Source organism: Pocillopora verrucosa, chromosome 2 (assembly GCF_036669915.1).
Source record: "Pocillopora verrucosa isolate sample1 chromosome 2, ASM3666991v2, whole genome shotgun sequence".
In the NCBI taxonomy this organism is placed as follows: domain Eukaryota; kingdom Metazoa; phylum Cnidaria; class Anthozoa; order Scleractinia; family Pocilloporidae; genus Pocillopora; species Pocillopora verrucosa.
The window spans coordinates 71,786-97,343 of NC_089313.1; the positions used below are offsets into that span (position 1 = coordinate 71,786).

The 25,558-nt window shown below is 35.9% G+C and overlaps 2 protein-coding genes across 2 annotated transcripts; one reads left to right on the forward strand and one right to left on the reverse strand.

Annotated features, from left to right (window-relative positions):
• Positions 1 to 3,414: 3,414 nt before the first annotated feature.
• On the reverse strand, positions 3,415 to 14,529 carry LOC131782479 (2-aminoethanethiol dioxygenase). The gene is made up of 10 exons (XM_059099210.2): positions 14,422 to 14,529; positions 12,691 to 12,884; positions 11,487 to 11,537; positions 11,308 to 11,366; positions 10,997 to 11,102; positions 8,171 to 8,225; positions 7,245 to 7,313; positions 5,703 to 5,734; positions 5,367 to 5,415; positions 3,415 to 4,978 (listed from the first exon to the last, which is right to left on the reverse strand). The coding sequence occupies exons 1-10, from the start codon at positions 14,521 to 14,523 to the stop codon at positions 4,922 to 4,924; spliced, it is 774 nt and encodes a 257-aa protein (XP_058955193.1). The 5' UTR covers positions 14,524 to 14,529; the 3' UTR covers positions 3,415 to 4,921.
• An 82-nt stretch (positions 14,530 to 14,611) lies between these two features.
• LOC131782477 (replication protein A 70 kDa DNA-binding subunit) lies at positions 14,612 to 24,615 on the forward strand. The gene is made up of 23 exons (XM_059099209.2): positions 14,612 to 14,768; positions 14,894 to 14,950; positions 15,650 to 15,705; positions 16,229 to 16,263; positions 16,643 to 16,751; positions 17,004 to 17,158; positions 17,302 to 17,386; positions 17,574 to 17,651; positions 19,108 to 19,210; positions 19,527 to 19,595; positions 19,843 to 19,947; positions 20,200 to 20,287; positions 20,619 to 20,686; positions 20,771 to 20,842; positions 21,317 to 21,392; positions 21,566 to 21,647; positions 21,732 to 21,796; positions 22,363 to 22,421; positions 22,768 to 22,830; positions 23,124 to 23,237; positions 23,324 to 23,431; positions 23,686 to 23,775; positions 24,162 to 24,615. Exons 1-23 carry the CDS (start codon positions 14,745 to 14,747, stop codon positions 24,264 to 24,266), a joined length of 1,866 nt encoding a protein of 621 aa, XP_058955192.2. The 5' UTR covers positions 14,612 to 14,744; the 3' UTR covers positions 24,267 to 24,615.
• The last annotated feature ends 943 nt before the right edge of the window (positions 24,616 to 25,558 follow it).

A 25,558-nucleotide genomic window follows, 5' to 3' on the forward strand; every position in this document is an offset into this window, starting at 1 on the left:
TATATTGGTAAGTGGAGTGCTTACTGCACTTACTGCCAAGTGCTACCACATCACAGAGAAAGTCACTGCCAGCCACGCATGCTAGAGTTTTTGACGCTCAAGACGTTCGCTGTCTTAAGCTGTTATGGGGCAAGGTAAGGAGACAGTAAGCGGGGTGAACGGAACATAAATATTCAAGAAACCTTCATTCCAGTACCCAATATTTTGACAGAAGCAAAACAAAAGATTGCATACGTTTCTTCTGTTTTGTTTTGGTTTTTTTTGACTAAGCTTTTTCCTTTAATCTTTGAGAAAATATCATTGCAATTTACAAAATACTTACATGTATTGAGATATCTAGAATACTTGTTTCAAAAAATCCAAATAAGCTTTTCTTTTTACTGGCCCTTACAAGACTATAAAGTTTCTATAACAAACGAAGTACGTGTTCGGTGAAGGCCAATTTAATATTTCTCTGCCTGATTTAAGTTTACCAAAAAAATTTCACTATTTTTAAGAAAACTTTTAGTCCCTCCAATCGTTTCTTCTTCGCAATTCTTATCATACAGCTCTGGCTAAAAAAAATTGAGTTCCTCCTCGTTCCCTTTTTTCATCGTCATTGTTATCGCACAATTTATTGAATTAGCAATGAAATGCTGACCATGAAAGCTAGTCCTCCTGCTACCGAGCTTTGGAGCGTTCCATATCTTCAATAATGGACAACAGTTTTTGTTTTCCTTTTTTGGTGACATGTGAACCGACACCACATGTCACGAGGCTTGTCAGCCGCTTAGCAGAGTATTCCTGAGGAAAAAGAAGAAATCTTTATGAAATCATCATAAAAAAGGAAGAACAATTTGCTGAGATGACTAAGAATTGAAAGGATTTGACGAATAAGACAATGCCATGGTCAAATGAGGACTGCTGACTACAAAAGGAAGTAAAATAATATCATATCTTAATCACCAGAAGTCCCAAACAAAGCAAAATTAAAAGGTTTTATTTTAATTGAAAGCTTTTGGGTCACTCTCTTTGGGTGAAATAGAAACGAACCAAATTATGAATGACCAAAGTGTAAATCATAAGTTTCCCGAGGAATGTATCAGTCAAAGGGTAGCAGTTATTCTAGCCAATTTTATTCGCTGGATTATTTGGTATCTCTCACTACTGTATTTTATTGGGGCTTTTTCAACATAAATAAAAGTTTAATTTAATTGTAGAGAAATCATGGATCTTATTCATTAATATCCATTAGTATCCAGGATCCATTAGTAAAGACTCCTTTTAGGAAAAGAAACTAAATTAGAAGAAATAAAACTGAACATCTAGTTATAAAGCCTGAAGTATTACATCATTTCAGATCTAGATTTCGTAATTCATTTACTAAGTATTTCACAAAGGAAGGAAAATTTAACACAATCTCCACTCTACATTGATGGCACACACCTTCTATGTAGAGTTACTGACTGATTTCACTTACCTTGTGTTCTCGGATCCATCTTTCCATTTCATTCTCAGTCAGGTAAATGCTTTGACATATGTTTCTACAAACTCTCGGTCCGGGATTGGTCTGAGAAAAATAAAGTCGCAATCAATCATTTTGCTCAATATTTTTTGTGACAGAAATCACCTGCTGGATTCATAATATATCATACCCTTCTTACTGAATATCTGTAAGTTTCTCCAGTTTCACGCGGTATTGTTGATAGTCAAGTTGCATCAATGCTCGGCCCTCGTTGCTACACTTTTTGGCACTTGCAAATCTTCAAGAACAAAAACCCTGAATATAGTGATTTGATTATCTATGCATGGTGTCCTTCGGTAGCATTTTAATTGACAGTAGTGAAGTGCTAATAAGGCCTTTAACTACCGTTAAAAGATGCCTGCAAAAAAGATTCAGGCAATTAACCTGCATTACCTCCCCTATTTACCACTTACAGGCAGATACAAATATTTTTTTCTGTTATTTTCTTTGTTTTTAAGTGACCTTTCTCTCCCGAAGAAAACAACTGCGGGGATATATTTCTCCTGACTTTCGTTTTGGTAACTTTAATTCTTTAAGCGTATTTTGAAACTCTGTAGGCCGGTTATTTACATGAGGCCTGACAGAAACCGCTGTTTACAGCAGTGGGTCTCAGGGATTCTCCTTAAGAGGTTCGATTAAATTCAATAAATGTTCTTCCACTTAAGCTTTCGGCCCTTTCGACACTGTTCACAAACATTTGTGTTCAGATGAAAAGCTTTGCTCAGTTCAAAATGGCTCAGAACGCGGTTTTGTTAAACAACGGCTAAACGTTTTTAAATAACCGACCCTGCGGGAATTACAAGAGACTCTAGAGGTGGAGCGAGACATATTTGCTCTGAGGAGGCGTAGGGCTTCAGACGCTCCTATTGTAACAAATCTTTTCTCGATGCCTTGTGGATGACACGATTAGGAGGGAAATCACGCCTCACGCTAGCAAATAAACTCACGAATCACTTTGATAAGCAGTGTCTATTTAAACGATAATTGCGATCTTTATTTAAAGATAATTGTGTTCGTGAATAATTATGTGTAGAGATAAGTACACAACTGAGGGGATAAGGCTACCGATCGACACTGAAACCCGAATAAGCAGCCTTGGAGGACCCTTTGTTCATTAAACAAGCTCAGTAGTTATAAAAGAAACTTGCTGTTCTACTTAATGTCAAACCTTTATACTTCAAATTTTGTTGAAGATCTAAAGGGCGATTAGGTGTTTCGGACTAAATAGACTTTCAGTGTTGTCTTTTATTTCTTTGGGGGCTAGTGAACCTTCTGTAATTTAGAATTACACTGTACTCCTTATAATATAGAGAGTCACGGTGCTGTGATTTATATTCTTTGGAGTTTTATAGGGGACGCTGGCCTAGAAGAGAGAGATGGGTACTAGGGTTGTCTGACACCCAGTAACCACCAGCACGATCACTCCCATAACTCGTAAGGAAACGTAATGTGGGGACTCTTTTGCATATCATCCAACAGAAGGTACAACCTGGCTCTTTAGTACAAACGGATCAGTGGGAAACCTATCAGCAGTTGCTGAGAAGACTCGGTTTGCACCACAGAACAATAATTCATTCTCTGCATTTTGTCATTTCGACATGGAGCGAAGTAACTTATGTTGGGAGCGAAGTCACTTATTTGATGGAGCGACCTCACTTTCGAGTGGAGCTATCTAACTTTTGGTTGGAGCGATCTAACCGTAATTCTTTTCAACAGATAACTTAGATTGGCCACCGTAAAGACTTTAAAAGGTAACGTTTCGAGCGTAAGCCCTTTGTTAGAGCGAGTTTCCTAAATATACCACTGACATTAACAGTGTAAACTCAAATTGGTGTCTCAAAAATACAGAACCCAAAAACTCCCAACTAAGAATAATTGGGTTTACTATATATATATAACAGGCAAAGGTAAAAATTTCAAGGTTACATTTATTTCTTTGGAACTTATGGCTGCACACAAGAAGCCGACCTAAATTGACAGTTAGGAAAGTATCTGGAAAGTTTACTCTCCTTTTGATCAAATTATGTAAATTTTACACGTGCCTTTTACACTCAATCGTTATGTTACACTAACTTATCACAACCTGTTCATGGCATACAGTTAGAGAGCCTTATCAATTGGTACAAGCAGACCAGGGTGAAATTACTGCAAGGTCAGCCTTCCTGCTACTACCAACACTCTGTTAACAAACAAAACCCTGAAACTGGAAAATCACTCCATATACCTACACACACAACAAAAAGCCTTCCAAATCAATTCTCCAACTTCAAATTTCACAAAATAAAAAGTGAAAGTTTGGCTTTAAAAGATGTTCACAACCCAACTTTGTGAATATCACTGGACATCTATGACGTAAATGTATTCATTTAACAAGCTACATTATATACGCACTTTGTTAGGTTCTTGCTATTGATTTGTTGGAAGACAGACCCATAAATGATGTTACCATTGATAAAATATCTTTTTTTTACAATATATAACAATTTGATTCCATATTGTGGTGTGTATGTTAACCCTTTAATCCCTGAGAGTGACTAGCATCTAATTTCTCTTTTCAATATTATCTCTGAATCAAACATTAAGGTCATGAGAATAAAGGAAATGATGATCAACTAAAGAACCTCTTGATTGTTAAACAAATTTCCCTTGCCAGCGCATTAGGAAATGTATAGAGAACAGTATAGAGAATATGCATACTGATGTTAGGGTGTAAAGGGTCTAGTAATATATCTCAGAAGACAACAAAATGTGGTAAAAACACTGGTGACACTTGTCTGTTCCTCATGTGCCACTTTTTTGGTTCTTTCCACACTTTGACATCTCTGATCTATTACAGTAACCAAACATGCACACTGCAGAAAGGATCTACTTGCTAAATAACAGGCTTAATAAAAAAAAAAGTATGACTAACTTTGATAAATGTTAGGTGAAGTATAGATGACAAGACCTCCCCACAGCTAGTTCCTTTGGTACTAGCGGCACATCAATTTTGACAATTTCTCCTGCCTTCAAATCTTTGAATTGGTGACTTACATTACATGTTAAAACAAAAACCAAAACACAGTTGTGACTTTGAGTTATCAGGCCAGTAATTTTAAAATGAATCTTAAAATGATTTTTTTTTTGGGTAGCACAAGTCAATTTTGTCAACACCTTCGTGTCTTGTCGAGCTAAAATAATTTATGAATTCAATAGATGCTGAAAGTTTGAAGTGCATAAAAAATTTTAGATGAAGGACCTTTTGCAATTCAGAACTGCAACACTTCTACTTAGAAATGTAAATAAGCAACCTATGTATTTTGTATAAATAAACTGTATAATTATATTATACTATACAAACTTGTTTAAATGTATATTTTTCTCCAGTGCAGATCTGTTAAATGTAATCCTTCTTACTTGACACTGGGTATGGTATAATTATAAGTCTGAAGGACCAGAGATTAACTGCAGACTCACAGGTGGTCCCCTGTATGGCTGAAGAAAAAAAGGGAATAAAAATAAAACTTTTATTATTACTGAGAAACTACCTTATTGGAGAGCTGGGAAAGTGGGTTATTTTTAAATGAATGTTTAATTGTTTGTCTCACGATGTAAGAGTCAGGCATATCAATCGTGTAATGAATGCAATGTTTCGATTGCTATACTCCCAGTCTTCATCATGTGACAAAGTGAAAAGTTTAAGTGTCACTAATTTTCTCCCAGAATAATGACTCAGTTTGATTTCATTTTCAATACTGAATGAAGAGTAAAAATTGATTGACATTCCCACAAAAAAGCCATCTTCATAGAACATCATGGGGTGAATGTGAACTACAGTACAAAAACAAGTTGAATGAAAATATAGGAACTTACATAACATTACCTGAGTATCACAGTAAAAGTCTCGGGGAGGAGGTATTTCAATTATCCATCTAAATGAAAACAGGAAACATAATTTTTCATAGTTACATTTTCTGCAAGAACAACTGTTGTTGAAGAGAAGACCTGTGGGACCATGTCAGAGATGAACACAATAGTTTGATTCTTGCAATCATAATAAGTCACTTTCACATACTTTCTAAGTCTATGACCAAGTTTGAATTCCTTCTTAAAAAGATACATTCTACACCCCTATAGGCTATGTGAGAATTAATTGATGAGAAATACTTCTGTGGGTTGCAGATATACCTCATTAACTTTTGCAAACAGAAACTCTTACCTTTCAGAGCTATCTGTCTCAATTGGTGGAGCCTGGATGAGAAAAAGGTAGCCACTTAAGTCAATACCTTAAACTCTGTACAAAAGTTATCTTTCAAATAAAGCCTTCTCTTCAGGGTATCCAGTCATGTCGCCGACAGTTCAACTTGCCAACACTAACTTGCCAACATAGAAAATCTAGTAGAGATATCGGCAAGTTGGTCTTTAATTCAGCACAACTTATTAGAAGTTAAACATATAGAAAATTAAAAGATCTTTTCCTTCCAATATATAAGTTTATAAGGATTTCATGGTGAATAAAGCAAGGTCAACATCACCAATGACTATAAAAGTTTCAAGTTTCATGCAAACAAGTTATTGTGTGACAACAACACTGGAAAGACTCATCATGTCAATCAGTCAGATTTTTCTACTAAAGATCTTGCCTAGAAAGCCAAGTTTTTTTTTCAATCTGACTGATTGACATGATGAGTCTTTGTCACACAATAACTTGTTCACATCTAAAGCTCATTGTTTTTCATTGGCGATGTTTACCTTGCTTTATTCACCTTGAGATTCTTATAAACTCTGTTCGATGAAAAAAAATTTTTTTGGCTAAAGATCTTGTCTAGAAAGCCAAGTTTTTATTTTTTACTCTGACTGATTGACATGATAAGTCTTTACAGTGGTATTGTCACACAATAACTTGTTCACATTTAAAGCTAATTGTTGGTCATTGGTGATGTTTACCTTGCTTTATTCGCCTTGAGATCCTTATAAACTTCGTTGGACGAAAAAAAAATTGTTTTATTTGCTAAAGATCTTGTCTAGAAAGCCAAGTTTTTTTTTTTAATCTGACTGATTGACATAAAGAGTCTTTACAGTGTTGATGTCGCACCATACCTTGTTTGCATCTAAAGCTAATTGTTGGTCATTGGTGATGTTTACCTTGCTTTATTTGCCTTGAGATCCTTATAAACTTTGTTGGAAATAACAAAAATTGTTTTTTACTAAAGATCTTGTCTAGAAAGCCACGTTTTTGGCTTTTTTTGTTTTTTGTTTGCTAAAGATCTTTTACTTTTTTATATGTTTAACTTCTAATAAGTTGTACTGGATTGAAGACCAACTCGCTGATATCTCTACTTGATTTTATATGTCAGCAAGTTGGTGTTGGTGATTTGAATTGTCAGCAACTTGACCATAATTCCTCTTCAGTATCTTTGTGAATTTGTGAAAACAAATTAGGAGAGAAATGATAAGAGGGATGTTTTATTTTTTTCAATGTAAAGTAGATCTGGCAAGCTCAATGCAACTGTGGGCAAAACTAAGTGCATTTCTGCATCAAAATCACATCTCAAGAAAATTGTTCCATACCAGCATTACTGGGCTGAGTTTTCTCACTGAGTTACAAAAGACTGAGTGAACAAGTCCACACTGAGTCAAATATGTTAGACAATTTTTTATTCTAAGAAAGATCAATCTACATATAATTGACTCTGAAAAACAATGAGAATCCTGTTAAAAATAACAGTTGATGAAGCATGTGTAAAGTAAGATACATCACCTGATTGTTCCTATTGGAGTTTAGGTATGGTAAAGGATCACACTCTTGATAATATGTGCAGTCACGACCCTACACAACACATACACTCTATAAGCTTTTGTTCTTCCTCATTCAAATAATCCTTCAAGTTGTTTTCCAAAGTACATGCATGCACAAAAAACAATTTTGAAATTAGTTCTCTTGTGCTTACTGACAGTGATAAGTTAACTGAACACAAGAAAGACCTTTTTAAAAATTCAATCCAGGCCATAATTTCAACCACCCACAACACTAGTAGCTGTATGAAATATTGTTGAGATTACCCCATTTTGGTTTTTGGCTTTAAAGCAAAACCCTTATTTACATTTGCAACCAATTTGTGTACCTATTACCTAGTCAAGCTGGTTTAAAGGGGGGGGGGGGGGGGGGGAGAGAGAGACAGGGTCAACCAATTTGTTGGACAAATAAGGAAAAGTATTAAAGAGCTTGTATCCTTTCAGAATTAAAAAACAAAAAATTACAGTGAGTGGCAAAAGTTTTGACACAATCTACTACTTTTTTATTTTTGTTTCTAACATTCATTTTTCTCCTATTCTATCTTGTTTCAATGTTGCCTGATAAAACTAGTAACCCTCACTTATTTCAAGCAACATTGTTTGTGGGGAAAGCAGGGAACTGTGGAGTAACTTATTTAATTTTGAGTGGAAGTTTGTTGAATATCTAGTAAGGGGAGGCATGCCAATTACTCTTATTAACTAGAAACATGTGGGAGAGATATTCATGACAAGAGTTCCAAAATAACCCCTTAGTATGATAAAGCTAAATTAACCACAACGAATTAATTTTACTGATCTAAACTTGTTGCACCTAGATATCAACAAAACCTTTTTTTATAGTTCAAGCCAAAAAAGAAAAAGTGTAACCCTACTGTGTTCATGTTTACTCACTTTGTCTTGTGCATAGGGAGGACCAAGGATGTCAACAAATGCTGATGGTCCTGGACTGCAACAAAAGAGGAACCATACATTAAACAATTTTAAGTAACTGACAAAAGTTTCCAAGTGTGCAACAAGAAATATTTACCTTAAATAAACATTTCACAAGCCTGGAACTCACTTTCCTAGTTACAATCAGATAATTATCTTACTTCAATCAACAGATAAGATATTTTGTAATTTTTGGGTAAAAGATATCAGTATATACTAAAACAGAGGAGAGCATTGAAGGCATGTTCTGATTCGATACTGAAACTCCACACATCCTTTGCTATTCACCTCTAAGTAAGGTGCACAGGGTTTGTGCCCAAAAATATTGCAAACATTGCCATCAAGTCAAAGTCATCTCTTTGTGCTATATTACCTCAGTTTTTAGTATCCACTTAAACAACTATTAACCTCCAAGTCAGTGGCTAGCAGTGGATATTTCCCAAGCCACAAAGCCTCCACTTTGGTGAATAGTTGTTAGCCATAACATCATTTCAGATTACAAAGTTTAAAATAAATATCTTAACAGCTGTGGCCTCTCAAGAAGGAGGGTTTGGAGCAGTTCACCTTGAAAAGTGGCTAAATGCTATGTAGGTAAGTTGGCTCTTTGAAAACGGTGCAAACGTTTTGCAAAGACACTCTACATTAAGGATACTGTAGACCTTTGTGGACATTCTTCACAAAAAAAAATTATTAATGTGCTATTTGAAGCATAACCACCAGACACTACATATCATTGGAGAAGTTATGAAATGTACTATTAGGCAAATTATTCTGTTTTATCTTGAATTAATTGATTATCAAATCTGACTGCACAAATGAAACTTCTGTAAAATTCAAATCCTGAGCAGCTGGTCTACAAAACCATGTGGGATTATTTTGATATTCTTCTTGGTTGCTTTGGAATTTATCTGTCAAAATTTTACTAATACATATTACATCAGAGGCCATTGTGGGAGATCAGTTCTGAGAATCAGAATTCCCCCACTCAGTTTTTAGGTTGGCATCTTGGGAATCTTTGAACCAAATTTTGAGGCAATCCCTAAAGTTAACACCTTAAGGCACAAATTAATGAGAATGTGCCTTCTTTTAACCCAGTTAACCAAGGCTGTGCTCTAGGAAAATTTTCAGGGCGCCCTTTGGGTGCCTAACCATGACAAGTAGGTTGCCCAGCCTTCCATGTTGGTTGCCCGAATTGATTAATTAATTAATAATTAATTGATTAATTAATAATTAATTGATTGATTAATTAATAATTAATTGATTAATTAATTAATAATCCATTTTATAGTTGAATCAGTTAATAATTAACAATAAAAAATCCTTATTCAAAGATTTTGATTCATGGATGGACTTCAAAGTTTATCTAGCTCTCATTAGAGAAAGTTACAGTGAATCGGGAAGCCTTCGTCATTGCAACTTACTATTTGCAAGAAAGTTAAAATTTTCAGAAAGTAGACGAAACCATTGATAGGATGTTTAATTAAAACTTGATTGCAAGTTTGTGCATCACTAAAATAGGTTTCGAAACAAAAGGGTTCTTATATTAAAGTTTCATTTTCGTCAAATTTTGATTGAATGATCACAATTAAGAGCAAGTCGCCAAATATTGTGCTGATAAACATCTTGCATGCCACGGACGAAGCTAATTAAATAAACACAAATTTGCATCAAGGACGGTTTCGTTTTATTAAACACGTGCTCCACTGTTGAAACTGCTTTTCGGGCTAGCGGGAGCCAGGGAGCACGATGGAGTTTCTTTTTGTTTCGTTCCGTTCCGTTCCGTTTCTATACGTTTGCTGGTTTCGTTTCGAGTCGCCGAAATCTATGCGCCCGGACGGGCAACCGCTTTTCTTTTTCAGTCGCCCGAGACCAAATGTTAGTCGCCTGAGGCGACCGGGCGCCGCTAGAGCACAGCCTTGTTAACACTCTGAAAAACATGAAATGCCCACTGCCAATAGAAACACAGAAGCCTCCTGCTGCTATTTCGCAGGTAACTATCTAATAGTCACCTGTGACAGACTTTTAGTTCAATTCTGCTGAATGGCAATTTTTTATTTCAACCCTTTATTTAAATTTTCTAGCTTAAAGCAGCTTAAGCATGCTGTGGCAAAACTTAATGGTTGCTGATCAAGTGTGAGCAGTGAAGATTACCTAAACCATAAGCCTTTATCCCTTTCAGTGAGATTCTTTCACCATTCTGTGTTGAATTTCTTCACTTCTTGTGCTGACAGCCAGGCCTCTTTTTCAACTTTTACCTATGGACTCTTCTTCTTTTTATCTTTCGTTACTCACATTTTAGTTTTAAACACAGACATAAGCACAGATCTCAATGTGCAACTGGAATCAGGAAATGTTTACATGATTGAAATTCAAGGACCAGGGAGTTTTGCTGCAAGAAACCCTTTGGAAGTCATTTATAATTGGCTATTCACACTTTAGCAGGCTAAAGAATTTGAAATATGTTTTTGTTTATAACTTTTGTGCATTTCCATATTTTATGAGAATTTTTTCTTGGAAACTATAGTTAAAATAATTATAGTTAGTTTGAGATGAAAAAAATTTTTAAAGTGAAAAAAATGAGCTCTCAAAGGTCTACCAAATCCTTAAGCATTTGTTACTTATGGGAGGATCACCCTGAGAATACAATCATGTAATCTTTAAATCATTGTGACAATACATTCAAAACAAACATTTACACAAATAAATCAAAGGAGCTTCACAATAAATATCAATCAATTCTATGACAAGTGATGAGAAAAAGAAAGGAGAGTGATTACCAAGGATTACCTAGTATTGTGAATCGTATGATGGTTACCAACAGTTGGTGTCAGCACACAACTCCCACTGCTTTCTTCAAAAAATTGTTCAGTCTTCCTGCATCTTATGAGCCTTCCTATAAAGAGTCCAAGGATACATGTCAGTGGAAATACAACACTTGACAGAAATTAGACAATGAAATGCTCTATGATTCAGACTACACGTTCACAGCAAAGTGGATCATCATTATTTTGGCACACACATATTCCTTTATCTACTGATACACTGTCAGAAACCAAAGTTATTGCATTAAATATGTCATTAAGAGCTTTAATACATACTTTTACGGGTATGAAGAGGATGTTTTGTAAAGCCATCTGTTCTTCCATTTAGTGTAGTCCTGTAGTGAGCATAAATATGTAATTCACTCCAACTATATCACTGCAGAATTTAAAAATCTACCTAACAAGCTTCAACAGATACAACAGTACTGAAAAAGGGCAGAAGTGTTGGTACATACTCAGACTGGCTTTGATATGAATCCACTGATATTTTCCCATACACCACTTTGCTGAAATTTCAAAACAAAAACATAAACCTGCATTTCAGTACAAGAAATTAAGTTTCACATAAGTCAATGTAACCATATTTTATTACTGCAATTTGATAAACTGAACAAGTATAAGTGGACTGATCAAATTTACCTACTGACATTAAATTAAATTATGAAAGTTTGGCAAGTGACTCCCTGCCTCATTTTGTCAGATTTTCATAACATATTGCAAGAACCCAGTAACACTCCTGAAAGGAGAAGGACACTAGTAGGAAAGTGTCTTTTCCACGATCACAACATGAAGAGGCACCCAAGGCTCAAACCTCAGTTTTTCAGTCAAGAGCTAAGCATGGTTCTGGTGAAGGAAAGTTGAAATCTGTCTTGTCACAAAGGACAAAGAAAAAATCTGAGGGTCCCACTAAGAATAGATCCCCAAATTTTTGGATTCTATACTCCAATGCAATACCACAGAACTAAAAAAACAAGCTCTTGCAAGCTAGGGGATTACCAGGATCTCATGTGATGTAATATATGCATCTCTTCTGACACCTGCCCTGTTCAAGACCCCACTTCTTGCAATTAATTAACTTGATAAAGGGATTGAAATGTATGGCTAATTTGTTTTCCATTTTAAAAAATAAGGATAGCCATTTCAGTAGCAGGGCGTGAAATTAATTTTTTTCCTGATAGCCACTTGGCTCCTAAATTTTTCACAGTGGTAGCCAATTCGAAAAAAAGTTGGTCGCCATTTTTAAAGACAAACAAAACCTTTTTTCCCGCTGTCAGTGTTCTAGATAGATCCTCCAAAATTAAGTCTGGGAAAAAATCTTTTACATGCCACAAAGTGGACACTAGGATGGATGATATAATATACAAAGTTCAAGTTCTCCTAAATCCAAGATGGCGTCTAGTCATCAATTGAGATACATGTGCTGCATTTTGGAAACAAACTTAACAAGGAAGTTTGCCACGGATTTAGCTTTGCAAATATTTTTAACTCACCATACCTCTAGGTCAGGTTATGATGAAGCATTCTAGTTGCTAATTTGGCCCTGAGTAGTGCTGCCAGTAATGCAGTTACACTGGAAGTACTAGAGTTAAGCCTCAGGGTTATTATTCTTTTTACAAGCTGAGTGCAAATTACAACAAACAGTGATGCTACTTGACTTACCACAAACCAAACATATCAGGATGATCATGGAGAGGAATAGAACATCCTTTTCTTAAGATGAATACTCCTAATGAAAAGAATGGACACTCAAAGATGGAAACATGAGTTGCTGGTGCTTCAGTGAAGCTTCCATTATTCTGTTCTAAAGGATCTGGAACAGAAAGCTTGATGTCATCTGCCGTGATTGAGTCAAGCTGAAAAAAAAATATAATAAAAACAAAGAAGTAAAGGATCAGTATGTTAACTTCCTGTAATGTACATAAAGAAAAGTTGAATGTCTTTCTTAAATGAACAAGGAAAGTGACAACTTTTTTAGAGGATCTATATAAGAAATGCATTTAATTAAAACATGTGACCAAAGAAACTAAGTTGTTATCAGCTTTATATTCATTACAACAAATGACTTGGCTCTCAAAGTCAACTGAGGGACCCAAAGACCATAATACCTCATGGGCTGGATGACTATTGTGCATTGGGCTTCAAGGTACCACTAAAAAAGTTTCCGGAGGATGAAGCCAAGTGCCTTACTAAACTATTAATAATAGAGAAACTGTGGTGCTGTGTTGGTGAGAGAGTGTAACAAGGAAATCTAGCATTATCAAATGACTTGATAATGTAGATTGACCACTGTTAAGAGTTATGCTGATGAAGGGCTAACACTCAAAATGTCACCTTTGTAACTCTTATGGTGGTCAATTTGTGTTATCAACTCAGTTGATAATGACAAATTACCTTGCTCTACTAAACTGCATCATTAGAACTGAATAAAAAAATATTTATTTATAATGATGATATGATGTGTAATCACATGACTATAGTTTACATTGGGTGAACCAGTGATAGCATATTATATACTGGCAAAAACAGCAACAACCTCATAAAGGAATACAGGTCCAATCCCAGTTATTTGAAGGGTAGATAGTGTTATCCAGCAGATAATGGTCCATAAAGGAAGCCATTCTCTCTATTAACTTTGTGTCCTATCTACTAAATACAGTTATCCATACTTCTTAAAACTTGGTTGTCAAAAAATTACAAGACTAACAAGCTTTTGTCAAAGATTACATGAACATTTGGAAATGTTTATTTTTAAGTACCGTATTTATTCATCGATAAGCTAAGTAAAAAATACTCTAGACTACAAAGGGATCATATCTGTATCTGGTACAATATGAAGAAACATTCATATTGTTTCAAACGCTCGCGTTCCTGAAAAAGAAATTTGAAGCCAGAGAACACAAATGACATGGAAAAACGGTCGACGACATGGTACCTAATCCATAATTCCCACGATTTTCAACCCACAACATGTTGCTTTAATGACTCTAGTTTGCTTTGGAAGCTTGTTAATGCAGTTTCAAAGAAATTATCAGAGCATGCTTGAATGATAACGTGTCGTGTAAATTTACTGTTTACAATTTGGATCAAACTTATGTTTCTACGTTCCGGTACGTAAACGAATACGTAAATCTATGGTCAACATTAAACCATCTCAACTAGCATAGCATCAAAAGTACAAAAAATATTTTGCAACTCATTTCATGCTTTAAAAATTGGTTGAAAGGAAAGTTGTTCTAGCTCCAAATCTCGCACATAAATTTTTGACAGGATTTTTACCGGCAAAGTACGTGTTTACCGGATGTGCGTGATTTAGTGCATGTACGCTTATTGTTGACCACCAACGGCCTCTAAAGGTGATCAGATATTTTGCAATTTTCATTGCTGACCTACCATTGTTTTTAAGGTTTCAAAGTTCGAAGAAAACGTTGCTGTTTCTCTTGTCATGAAGGTGACTAAAGCTTGTCTCGAAAGGCGTTGAATCACCGCCGCCATTTTGTCATGAGCCTGCACAATTATAACTCGTTCCCAGGGCTTCGTTTTAAGGAAACAAGACTCACTGGTTTAGTGGTCAGTGGTGCCTATTTAAAAAACACGCTCGGAGGAATTTTGGCGGGAGTGCTAATCGAAAGACTCACGAAGAAGCTTCCGAATATTACTTCATTACAGTTAAAGAATTTGCCGTCGATTGCAAACATTTGTAAAGATCTCTGAAGATGTTAAGCGAAGGGGCAATCCAGGTACGGCTGCATATATTGTCTTTCTTTCGATTCCTATCAATGACACACGCATGTGTTTTTAAATCTCGACTTTGTTCGCCTTTTCGCGCGAAAAATATATTTCTTTATCGTATGTTTTATTGCAGGAAATTATAAGCAAACCGGTGGAAGAGCATCCGCATCAGCCAATTTTGCAAATTCTGGTAGGAATTTTCAAAATTGAGCTTTTAATTTAACTTTTCTAAATGCACGAAGTACATATACACGTAATATATTTCGAATAAACAGTGACCAATCTACTAGCCAACCATTATTGACCACGATGATTTCCTCGTTTCTTGCTTTCAGGCTTAATTATTTATTTTACAATATCCAGTTACATATTATTATACTGTGGTTCTGAAAGGCTTTTCTCACAGGCTCAGTGGACTGAGCCGGACTGTTTCTATCATGGCTTTTCATTACTAGCTCTTTTTTCTCTGTAAAGCAATCCTACCCATCAAGTTTCTAACAGCTAGATTCTTGCCAACGAGGAGATGACTTCTCCTATTGGAACGGGTCGCTGATCCCTAGACATAAAATTTCCATGAAGTGCACATCCATAGTGACGGACAACCTTTTCAAATGAGATGAAGATTTGGAGAGGGTATTAGGACATTTAATCCAGCCTGTTTACGTACTGCACTTTTCACCAACCATATTGGAATTTTTTTTATCTATTTTGGATTTACTTGTTGTTCAATTTGGAAGAATTGTTTGAGAAGCTTAAGAAAGAGAAGGTGTAGTATTTTAATTACAAATGCTGTTCTGTAAAATTTTGTGGGAAATTTCCAAAGTAAACCTTCTTGTCATTGATACTCTGGTAAAATTTAAAAATTGTGAAATCAAAACTTTTTGCACAGGGAATAAAACAAATTCAGTCAAAAGGAAGTGATGGTAAAGGCAATGACCGGTACAGGTATGCACTTTTTTAAGATTATTTTTATACACACAATGCTAGTGTATTTTACTGCATGAATTAAAAGCTCTAGCTGACATGGATTCTAAGTACATTATTTACAGACTGTTACTAAACTTCTGTCTTTGGTGGTGTAAGTCTTAAGATAGATATTGATAGGAACTCTTTTAATGTGTTATTCTTCATCTTCACAATAATTCAACACTCATGTTAAGTGTATAAACAAATTGATGTCCACTTCATGGATCATAATACTATTTTATCCTGTTCTGTGAGAGAGGAATAGTTTGTATGCTTTGCCAAAGACAATCATCAATTTTTTTTTTTGAGGTTATTATTAGTTTAGGCTTTCTTTATAAATTTTCTTTCATCCAAAATAGAACTGATATATGAAACAGAAACTTCAGCTATAGAGAGATGGGGAAACAGGAGATGGCTTGTTTACATTTATGGAATGATATTAACAATTGAATTCAAACTTGTTTACTGATTTTTAATATAAGAGCTGATTTCTGTATCATAGGCTTGTGCTATCTGATGGCATTCATGTCCTTACATGTGAGTATCATATTATATCAATAAATACTGTAGTACTATACCCATTTAAATCAAAATGAAGTTTTGCCTGTGCTTTATAGTTTATCTGTAAAACGGATGTGAAACATCTGTATGACTTAATCTTGACTACCACTTAGGAAGAAAACAGAAAAGAACTCCATTGATTTTTGCTATGGTGTAGAGCATGGTTAACAACAGTTTTTTTTTTATCAGAAACCCTCAGGTTAATTAACACTCCTGCTTACCACAGGGTAGATAAGGGAAATACGTCAGTGAAGTGGCTGACTTACTGATGCCATCCTTTAAGTTGTGAGAAGCATTATATAACTGCATCTCTATATATAACAATGTCTAATATAGCAGTATGTTGTTTTTACAGCTGCTATGTTGGCCACTCAACTAAATGAGATGGTGACTTCGGAACAATTAGAAGTGAAAGCTGTTATTCAGCTGAACAAGTACATCTGTAATGTTATTCAAGAAACCAGGTAAATAGAAATTTGTTGAACATATTATATTACTTTGTAAACCTTCCTTTTGGCCTCACATTAGCCTATGCTTGACAGCAGAGTTAATACACCTAGCTTTAGGTTAGTGTTGCTTCAGCTTTAGTGAAAGATTTTTGAAAAGTGAAAGGAGACAAAACCACACTTGAACCAATACAACAGAGCTTTGAAATTAATATCAAATAAAAAGGGGTTCTTGGGAAGACATTTTATTCACTTTAAGGTTATTTTCAGGAAAGTTTTGATTCTGATGGATGTGACTGTTATTAAACCTGGAAGGGAAGTTCCTGGAAAGATTGGAGATCCCAAAAACTTAAATGCAGATCCTGGCATTGATCGCCAAAATCCTCCACAAAAGAATGGAAATGGTGCTCCACAGAGTATTCCAGGTAGAGTAACAATACTGTCTTGTCTAACTTACAAATTTTAGTAGTATTCTAGCTGGCTGAAACTTATGTATTCATTGTAGTTGATGTTCATGTGATTAGCAATGATGTCATTTCAAAAGGAAAAAATGTACTTTTTCACTAAGGTGGTGTGAAAGCTGTAATGACAAATGGTAAACTAGCAGGTGGAACATCCAGGGGTGCAGAACTGGCCTCTTCTACATATGGAAGGTAATATTATATGTCACATGATAATATGAAATGTTTAGTGTGGTCAAAGGGAATTAACTAAAAGAACATTTCTGGAGGAATTATGGTGCTTGAAGTCACATGTTCAAGAGACCAAATGAAGTATTAAGTCTAGGAAGAGGCAAATGTGTTTATATGCCATAGTTTTAATATTTACTTTTTGTTTCAGTCACAAGCCACTTGCTTCAAGAGGCAATAACATCAGATCTGTTTTTCCAATAACATCATTGACACCATATCAGAACAGGTAGTACAAGATTTTCAAAGACTCTTTTCTTCACCCACAGAAATATTTGGGTCAAACAAGACATATGACATATTTAATCTGTCTAATAGGGATAAAGTATATGATCAAACACCAGTTTTAAATGAAAAGGCCCCAAAAACGAAAACCCCAAAATGAAGACCCTGGATACAAAGACTTGAAAATGATGACCCAAACAGCTAAGACCCAAAAATGAAGGCCCCCTTATTTTCTTTATTATAGTGGTAAGACCTAAGAAAAATCTCTCCAAAGCTTCCTTGGCTGATGTGAATTTTCACATGGAGTTTATTGCATTCAAACTGCAGAATATCTCTGCAGTGACCACCACTTGCTTTCTACCCAGAGGGTTTAGAAGCTTTGGCAACTGGAATGGGCAGACATTGTGCAAGAAGTTTTGCCAAAACCAAATAAACACTGGAAAAATGTAATTGTGCTATATGTTGTGCTAGACCAGCTTGTATGAATGAAGTGCAATGCTGTAACACTGCCAGCCAGATCGAAAGTTCACATCAGCAAGCTCTGATCTTTTTCCATTATAAGGAGGGTGGGAAAAGTTTGAAGGGCACTATTTTTTTAAAAAATTAATTAAGAAAGTAACAAATAGGAAAAGAAAAGAAAATCAAGGGAAGTCTGGGTTAGAGTTTAATGTAATTGTTGGCAATTTCACTTTCATTTTGGTGGTTAATGATTACTTTGCAAACAGAGAGGTGGTTAAACTTTTCTCTGGTTTTCTCTGGTGAAGCTGCAAAGTGTGACATGAACTTCCTGTCTCAAAATCCTGAAGGGGTCTTCATTTTTGGGTCTTTGTCTTTGGGTCTTGGGTCTTAGGTCATAGGTCGTGGCTCTCCGCTCTCAGCTCTCAGCTCTCAGCTCTCAGCTCTCAGCTCTCAGCTCTCAGCTCTCAGCTCTCAGCTCTCAGCTCTCAGCTCTCAGCTCTCAGCTCTCAGCTCTCAGCTCTCAGCTCTCAGCTCTCAGCTCTCAGCTCTCAGCTCTCAGCTCTCAGCTCTCAGCTCTCAGCTCTCAGCTCTCCGCTCTCCGCTCTCCGCTCTCCGCTCTCCGCTCTCCGCTCTCCGCTCTCCGCTCTCCGCTCTCCGCTCTCCGCTCTCCGCTCTCCGCTCTCCGCTCTCCGCTCTCCGCTCTCCGCTCTCCGCTCTCCGCTCTCCGCTCTCCGCTCTCCGCTCTCCGCTCTCCGCTCTCCGCTCTCCGCTCTCCGCTCTCCGCTCTCCGCTCTCCGCTCTCCGCTCTCCGCTCTCCGCTCTCCGCTCTCCGCTCTCCGCTCTCCGCTCTCCGCTCTCCGCTCTCCGCTCTCCGCTCTCCACTCTTAGCTCTTAGCTTATGGGAGTCTTCATTTTCCATGCAACCAAAATGCTTTGGATCTTTTTTGTTAGTGTAAGTGCTCAAGGTCTCTCCTTTGTTTCTATATTCATAAACTTAACAGATGGACAATTCGAGTACGTGTTACAAGCAAGCCAAAGGTCCGCACTTACAACAACTCCAGAGGAGAGGGCCGAGTCTTTAATGTCGACCTTGTGGATGAGTCGGTTTGTTTAATATGAACTATTATTTCATGACTTGTTTTCCCTTTTATCTTTAAGATTCCCAAAGAGGTATTTATAGGAACTCATCATTTTTACCTTACCTGATTTGTGTGCATTTTTCAGGACAACTGTGGATTAAAAGTTAAATGATGTGATATTTTTTGAAATGGTAATTAAAAATAGGGTAGTTTCAGAGAAGGATTTGTGTGACCACTCATTGATGACACTATCGTAACTAAGATTTTTTGGAAGCATAGAAGTCTGACGTCGTAAGGGACAGTTATCTTCAGACTTACACACTTTTTTTAATATTCTTCAGGGAGAGATCAGAGCCACTGGATTCAATGAAGCTGTTGACAAGTTTTATGACTTGCTTGAACTTGACAAGGTATGTAAACCTTGCTTTTACTTGCACATTTGTCTCTATTTAATTATTTATTGTGGGCTAAGTTCAAAGCCTATCTGCAACACTGTCAGTGGGGGCTGACCCTGGTTTCTTAGCTTATAACTACTTTTTAGTTTAGCTCTAGTTTTATGACGCAAGTTTGTTGGATTTGCTAACCTCTCGTTGTCATAGGTTGAGAAGACTTGTGTTTATGGACGTTCTTATTTTCTAAATAATTTTCATAATGCAGGTGTTTTATATCTCCAAATGCTCTCTGAGAACTGCAAACAAGAAATTCACAACCATCAAGAATGACTATGAACTCTTTCTGAACAATGATAGTTTGATAGAGCCAGTAAGTACAGATATCATTGCAACCATAGACTCTCTCTTCAGCATGTTATTGTAGAAAAATGTGATGAAAATTATTTTACCTGACTGAATCAGTGGATAGTTTCAAAACCATCTTAGAAATCGATAGAATATACTCAGATTGTATTAACATGACAGTTTGACACTGTTAAATACTAGGCATACAGCAACTGAGACATATTTCCACCATTTTGCATTTTTATACTCTTGTTTATTTCATAACTTGCTGATTTAGTGTGATGATACTTGTGACCTACCAACCATGCAGTACAATTTTGTTGACATTGGTGACTTGGGAAATTTTAATGCAGATGCACTTGTTGGTGAGTCATAATCTTTTACATATCTATTAATTTGTAACCCTTGAGGGCTGAAAGTATTGCTTAGGGTTAGCATGACAGTTATAACATGATAACCACCTCTCAGGAACATAATTCCTTGTATCTCCCAATGGAATCATCACCCTCTGTCCACACTATTTGGTGGTGAAAGATGACTTTTGAATCATACCAAGACGAGAGAGCAGACAAAAGGAGTAAGTGTTCAGCTTTAGTTGTAGATAACAAAGCTTTAAGTACCTTGTTCTCATTTCATATGGGATCTAAATGTAATAAAAAACTGGTCCTCTACTAATTTTAATAACAATTTGCATAGATATTTTAGGTATCGTGATCAATGCTGATGATGTCACACAAATAACAACTAAAACAACTAACAGACAGGTTGGTTTTAGTTCCAATTTTTTTTTTTATTTCGGAATCTAAGAATTTACTTTAGCTCTCTAATTCTATTTAAAATATTTTTAGGTTTCTAAGAGGGACATTACTCTATTGGACAGATCAGAGAAGAGTGTGAGAGCAACTCTTTGGGGAGAAGAGGTAATGACCCTGAGATATGAATTTTCTATGCTCCCTATTTAATCCAGGGATAAACACAATTTAATGGAATAATAAGTCAATAATTACTCTTTATGTTGTTAGAAACCTAAGTTAAGCATGGTTTAACTGCTGATTATCATCATTAAGATGTTAAAGGGCAAAGGAACTGTTAGTAGTATATTAGGACAGCCATCTCTTATACATAAGGGAACTTTGAGAGTGGTGAGAGAGCACAGAAGCAGAAGAGTTATGTATCTTGTGTGTGTTACATTAAATCTGTTGCTGTGGTGTACCTGTGTGGTGTACAACACTATGTTAACCTTGCTTTGATGTATTCAGCATGTGTTCTATTTATTAAGATTCTTTGATCCAACAAAATAATTCATTTACCTTATGAACTTTAAAGTCAAACCAACTTTTGGTATCAGGACAAAAATTTTTCTCAAAATTAATCTCTCTGCTATTGGTTAACAGGCTGAGACGTTTGATGAGTTTGTTGGAAAGTTTCCTGTTCTTGCCCTAAAAGGGGCAAAAGTCTCAGATTTTGGAGGTATGTAGAAATTGATGTTGAATAAGTCAAGTCTAGGAGTTATCCTTTATTTGGAGGAAGTTTTAATCATGAGTATAGCCCCCCCCCCCCCTCTCTCCCCATACCTGCAACTAGTTGTATTTATTGTTCAGTGACATTCCTTGAAATCACTTTGTCATATTAACTTTTTCCAGGACGCTCCTTGTCAATCTTGGGTTCAACAAATATGAGGATAAACCCTATGGACCTACAAGAGGCTCATAGCTTGCGTGGATGGTAACTTTTCAAGTTGTGTCAATATTTTGAAAACTTGTGTGGGTTTAATTTTAACTAATATATCTTTATTTGGATTTTTTACAGGTATGATAATGTTGGTAAAGATTCAAATGTAGAGTCTCTCTCTGGGCTCAGATCTGATGGAGGAGGTTTGGGTTGCTGTTCTTTTTTTTTCTTGTATTATTTCATTTAACTTTGAAATTATATTGAGTCTTGAAATGATGAAGGAAACAGTAAGTTTGCTACAAATATTAAAGTTAGACTGCTACAGAAGGTTTAGCCAGTGAGTTCACCTACAGGAGATCTTCTGTCACAGGTTTAAAATATTGCAGGTAATTTAGTGTTAACAACTGGGTTGAAAACGTAAATTAGCCACTGTAAAGGGTAAAAAAGCTGACGTTTCGAGCGTTAGCCCTTCATCAGAGCGATTAGAGGAATTGTGGGTTGTGTGTGGATTTATATGTAGAAAGTGGAGCTACGCCATTGGTGGGAATATGGTGACAAGACGGTATACAGGTATACTCTCACTAGAAACTTGGGGGTTCCCCTCAGGGAGGTGTGATATTACAACTAAAGTAGTTCTTTCACTTGTACTATTAGGCTTTGCATGAACACAAATCAAATAATTGTGAAATTAAATTAATGTCCTCCAAAACAAAAATTAGAAAAGAAGACTAAAAACAAGAATTTTTTTGTTGATGTTTTCTTCCATCAGGTTGTGGTTACAAAACCTTCTTTCAGATGGATCATGAAAACCTTGGTATGGGGGACAAGGTAACAAAGTACTTAGAGTGTTTGCTTCATATTTTATTTGCATGATGATGAATTCATATTTGAAGGCTCATAAATAGTAAATTTTGATGATGAATGAGACTATGGGTAACATTTGATCATGCATTGTGACTGAGGTAGCATTGCATAGAAAATCACTGTTTTTGGTAGCAACCTCTGACATTCCAACAACCTGACTGAACATTACATGTAGCATCATAGGGTGATCATAGTCATTGATAATCTGATCAGTTACTGCTCTGGCAAACTGTTGTTTCTTGTACTACTCTTACCTGGCCAATCTCATTTCATGGTTATTTCATTCTTTGATTATGTTTGACTTCTGCAGGCTGACTATTTCACATCAAAGGCCACTGTTTTGTACATGAAGAAAGACAACTGTTTGTACAAGGTAAGAAAAATAATTACAACTTGCTATGTTTGTTTAATTTCATCTCTAAGCAAAGAACAATTTTTCTTTAAGAACTTTCTTGAAGAAGGAAAATTGATACTTTGCTGATTTTAAAAGTGTAATTTCTATCATTGACATGGTACTTTTGCATGTTACTTTAAATCATGTAGACCTGAGCAATCCAAATTAATGATTCCTCCTTTCATTTCCTTGTGCCAGTATAAACACCTTTCTTACATCCTTTGTGAAAGTAGATGACATCTTCTGTGAAAGTTTCTGTCTTTCCTCTTTAGGCATGCCCTACTGCAGAATGTAACAAGAAGGTTATTGATGAGGGAGATGGTAATTATCGCTGTGAGAAGTGTAACAAGACCTACCCTAACTTCAAGTATCGCTTGATGTTATTAGTGAGTTTTATTTTAAGACTTTACTGATGATGCTTTCCTATAATCATTATGAGTTTTCTTGATGTCATGTTTTCATCCCCACTCAGACAAACTTGGCGGATTTCACTGGTAACCATTGGGTTACCTGTTTCCAGGAAACAGCTGAGTTGCTTCTGAAAATAACTGCAGATGAACTGGGTCAGATGCGAGACTCGGTGAGTAAGACAAGGTGTTTTGTTTTGTTTTGTTTTTTTTCAAACACTATTTTAAGACCACCAAAGGATTGGTTGAAAGCAGATTGCTCCATTGTATTCTTAAAGTGGTCCTTATTCAATTTGAATTTGCCATTGATGTCCTAGTTTTAGATCTTTTGAACAATGCCATCTTGTGAAGAAAGACCTTTGTACAATACTGTATCTTAAATGTAACAAGTTATTATTATTATTATTTTTTTTGTTGTTCTTTGAAGGGGGATGAGTGTTCCTTTGATCAAATTTTCCAAGAGGCAAACTTCAAGACATACATTTTCAAGATTCGAGCAAAGATGGAGACATACAATGTAAGGGCGTTCCTTAAAAATTTAGGCACAACTAGAACATATTGCATTGCTGTGTTTGTTATTGCTTTTCACTTAAATGTATTTGCTACCTATATTTCAAGTATAAGTTCTTGGTGGCTTTTTGGTAATTTTTAGAAATACATCCTCCTCTGTGCAAGTGTCCATGCCAAATCCTCAAAGGGGAGAGGCAATAGAAAGAATAAAATTTTATGGTTCACTTTTCATCAATTTGGAAAGAGATCCTTTAAATTCAAACACTTGATATGATAAATGCATTTTTATCAGTACTTAGGCAATTCTTTTTATTTTTTTGTTTTTGTTTTTGTTTTTTTTTGAGGTTTCATGATTCAATCACAGCAAGGTGACCTTGTCCTAATTTTTTACAGGATGAAACCCGGGTGAAATGTACAGCTGCAGGAGTGTCTCCATTGGATATCATGCAAGAAGGCAAACGAATGATAGCTGAGATCCAGAAGCTAAGAATGTTGTGAGAGTACCCAACATTTGTAGAAGTTCTGGTAACCCTTTGTGAGTTGATATTGGCTCATTGTGAAATGCTATGTAAAATATATAGAATCTAAAACCAGGAGCTGGACTTGCTTGAATAGGTTATGCTATTCTTATTCAAGGGAGTAGGTTATTGTAAATGTTGTGTTGGTGTAAAAACCTTAGGGGTTGAAACATGTTCTGACTCCCTCTTGTATTCCATTCAGGAAAAAAAATTACGTAACTTAGAGGAAAAGGGGATATCTTTCTTCAAGACTTAGTTTTTTTTTATTTTTTCTGTATTTGTAATCCCTATGTGTAGTTGTTCAGATGGTAATTATAGAAATTGTTGTATTAATTGTCTGGTTCATTATAATTATAATAAATGAAGCTCATTGGTTTTGATTTCATTACTGCAAAGATGGCTTTCATATTCATTTCATTATGTTACATCTTCGTTAGTCTCTTCCTGTGCCAAGGTTGCTCCAATCCCTCTCGTGATACTTATCAGGCTACTTGGCAATTCCCTATCCCATCCTGTCTCAAAGAAGCCCCTCCCAGCCCCTCCCTAGATAGTCAGTTGTCACTTTCTTGTGCAATCCAAAAATGGGACTAGATTTGTTTATGCCAAAACCAGTAGGAAGTCTGTATTTCTGGGGAATTCTGCAATCAATATTTTAAAATCAAATGCAACTACCAAGTGAAGTGTGTCTAATTATGGGTACAAGATTGTAATAAATAGACTGAGAACTGGAGCAATGATATCAAACCTCACAAAATGGATTGTAACTGTACTAGCTCTTTATATTACACTATGGCTAGTCGTAATAGGTAGGGGTTCAGCCAAAGGATAACACAATTATTTCTGGACATTATCAGGCTTCAGCCCTTTGCTGATACTGTTATTTGAATTAATAACATGGAGCAAAGCGTCAGCAGTTTAGCCTACACAATTCAAGCGAGCGTGAGCGCTCTTATCAAGATTCATCTTTGGTTTAAAAAAAAGAAAAAAAAGGCATCAAATAAAAACTACTTGAGTTATTTGTAGGTTGGTATTGTTTCGCACGTGGGGAGAGTGGTTAGGTTGACTACTTAGAGTTCTCGTCTCGTAAAAGAAAATGGATCTTAAGTGCCAGTGTGCTGATAATACAAGTTTAGTTTTAGGAAATATATTTTTGCATGTTAGACACTGGTTTTAAGTTTATGTTCACGGGACTGCACCCAGAAAAAAGTGGTAATAATTTCCGCGATCACCGGAAGTACGCTTATGGAGTTTATCTTATTCAGGCGTGGTATT

Bases quoted from the DNA above. Each gene is read 5' to 3' on its own strand.
- LOC131782479 (XM_059099210.2), bottom strand. From the start codon at position 14,523: ATGGCGGCGGTGATTCAACGCCTTTCGAGACAAGCTTTAGTCACCTTC. The intron at 11,367-11,486 runs GTATGTACCAAC...TGCTCACTACAG, and splicing joins TCATATCAAAGCCAGTCTGA to GACTACACTAAATGGAAGAA. The intron at 11,103-11,307 runs GTATGTATTAAA...GACTCTTTATAG, and splicing joins TCCTCTTCATACCCGTAAAA to GAAGGCTCATAAGATGCAGG.
- LOC131782477 (XM_059099209.2), top strand. From the start codon at position 14,745: ATGTTAAGCGAAGGGGCAATCCAG. The intron at 14,769-14,893 runs GTACGGCTGCAT...GTTTTATTGCAG, and splicing joins TAAGCGAAGGGGCAATCCAG to GAAATTATAAGCAAACCGGT. The intron at 17,159-17,301 runs GTAGAGTAACAA...TTTTTCACTAAG, and splicing joins TGCTCCACAGAGTATTCCAG to GTGGTGTGAAAGCTGTAATG.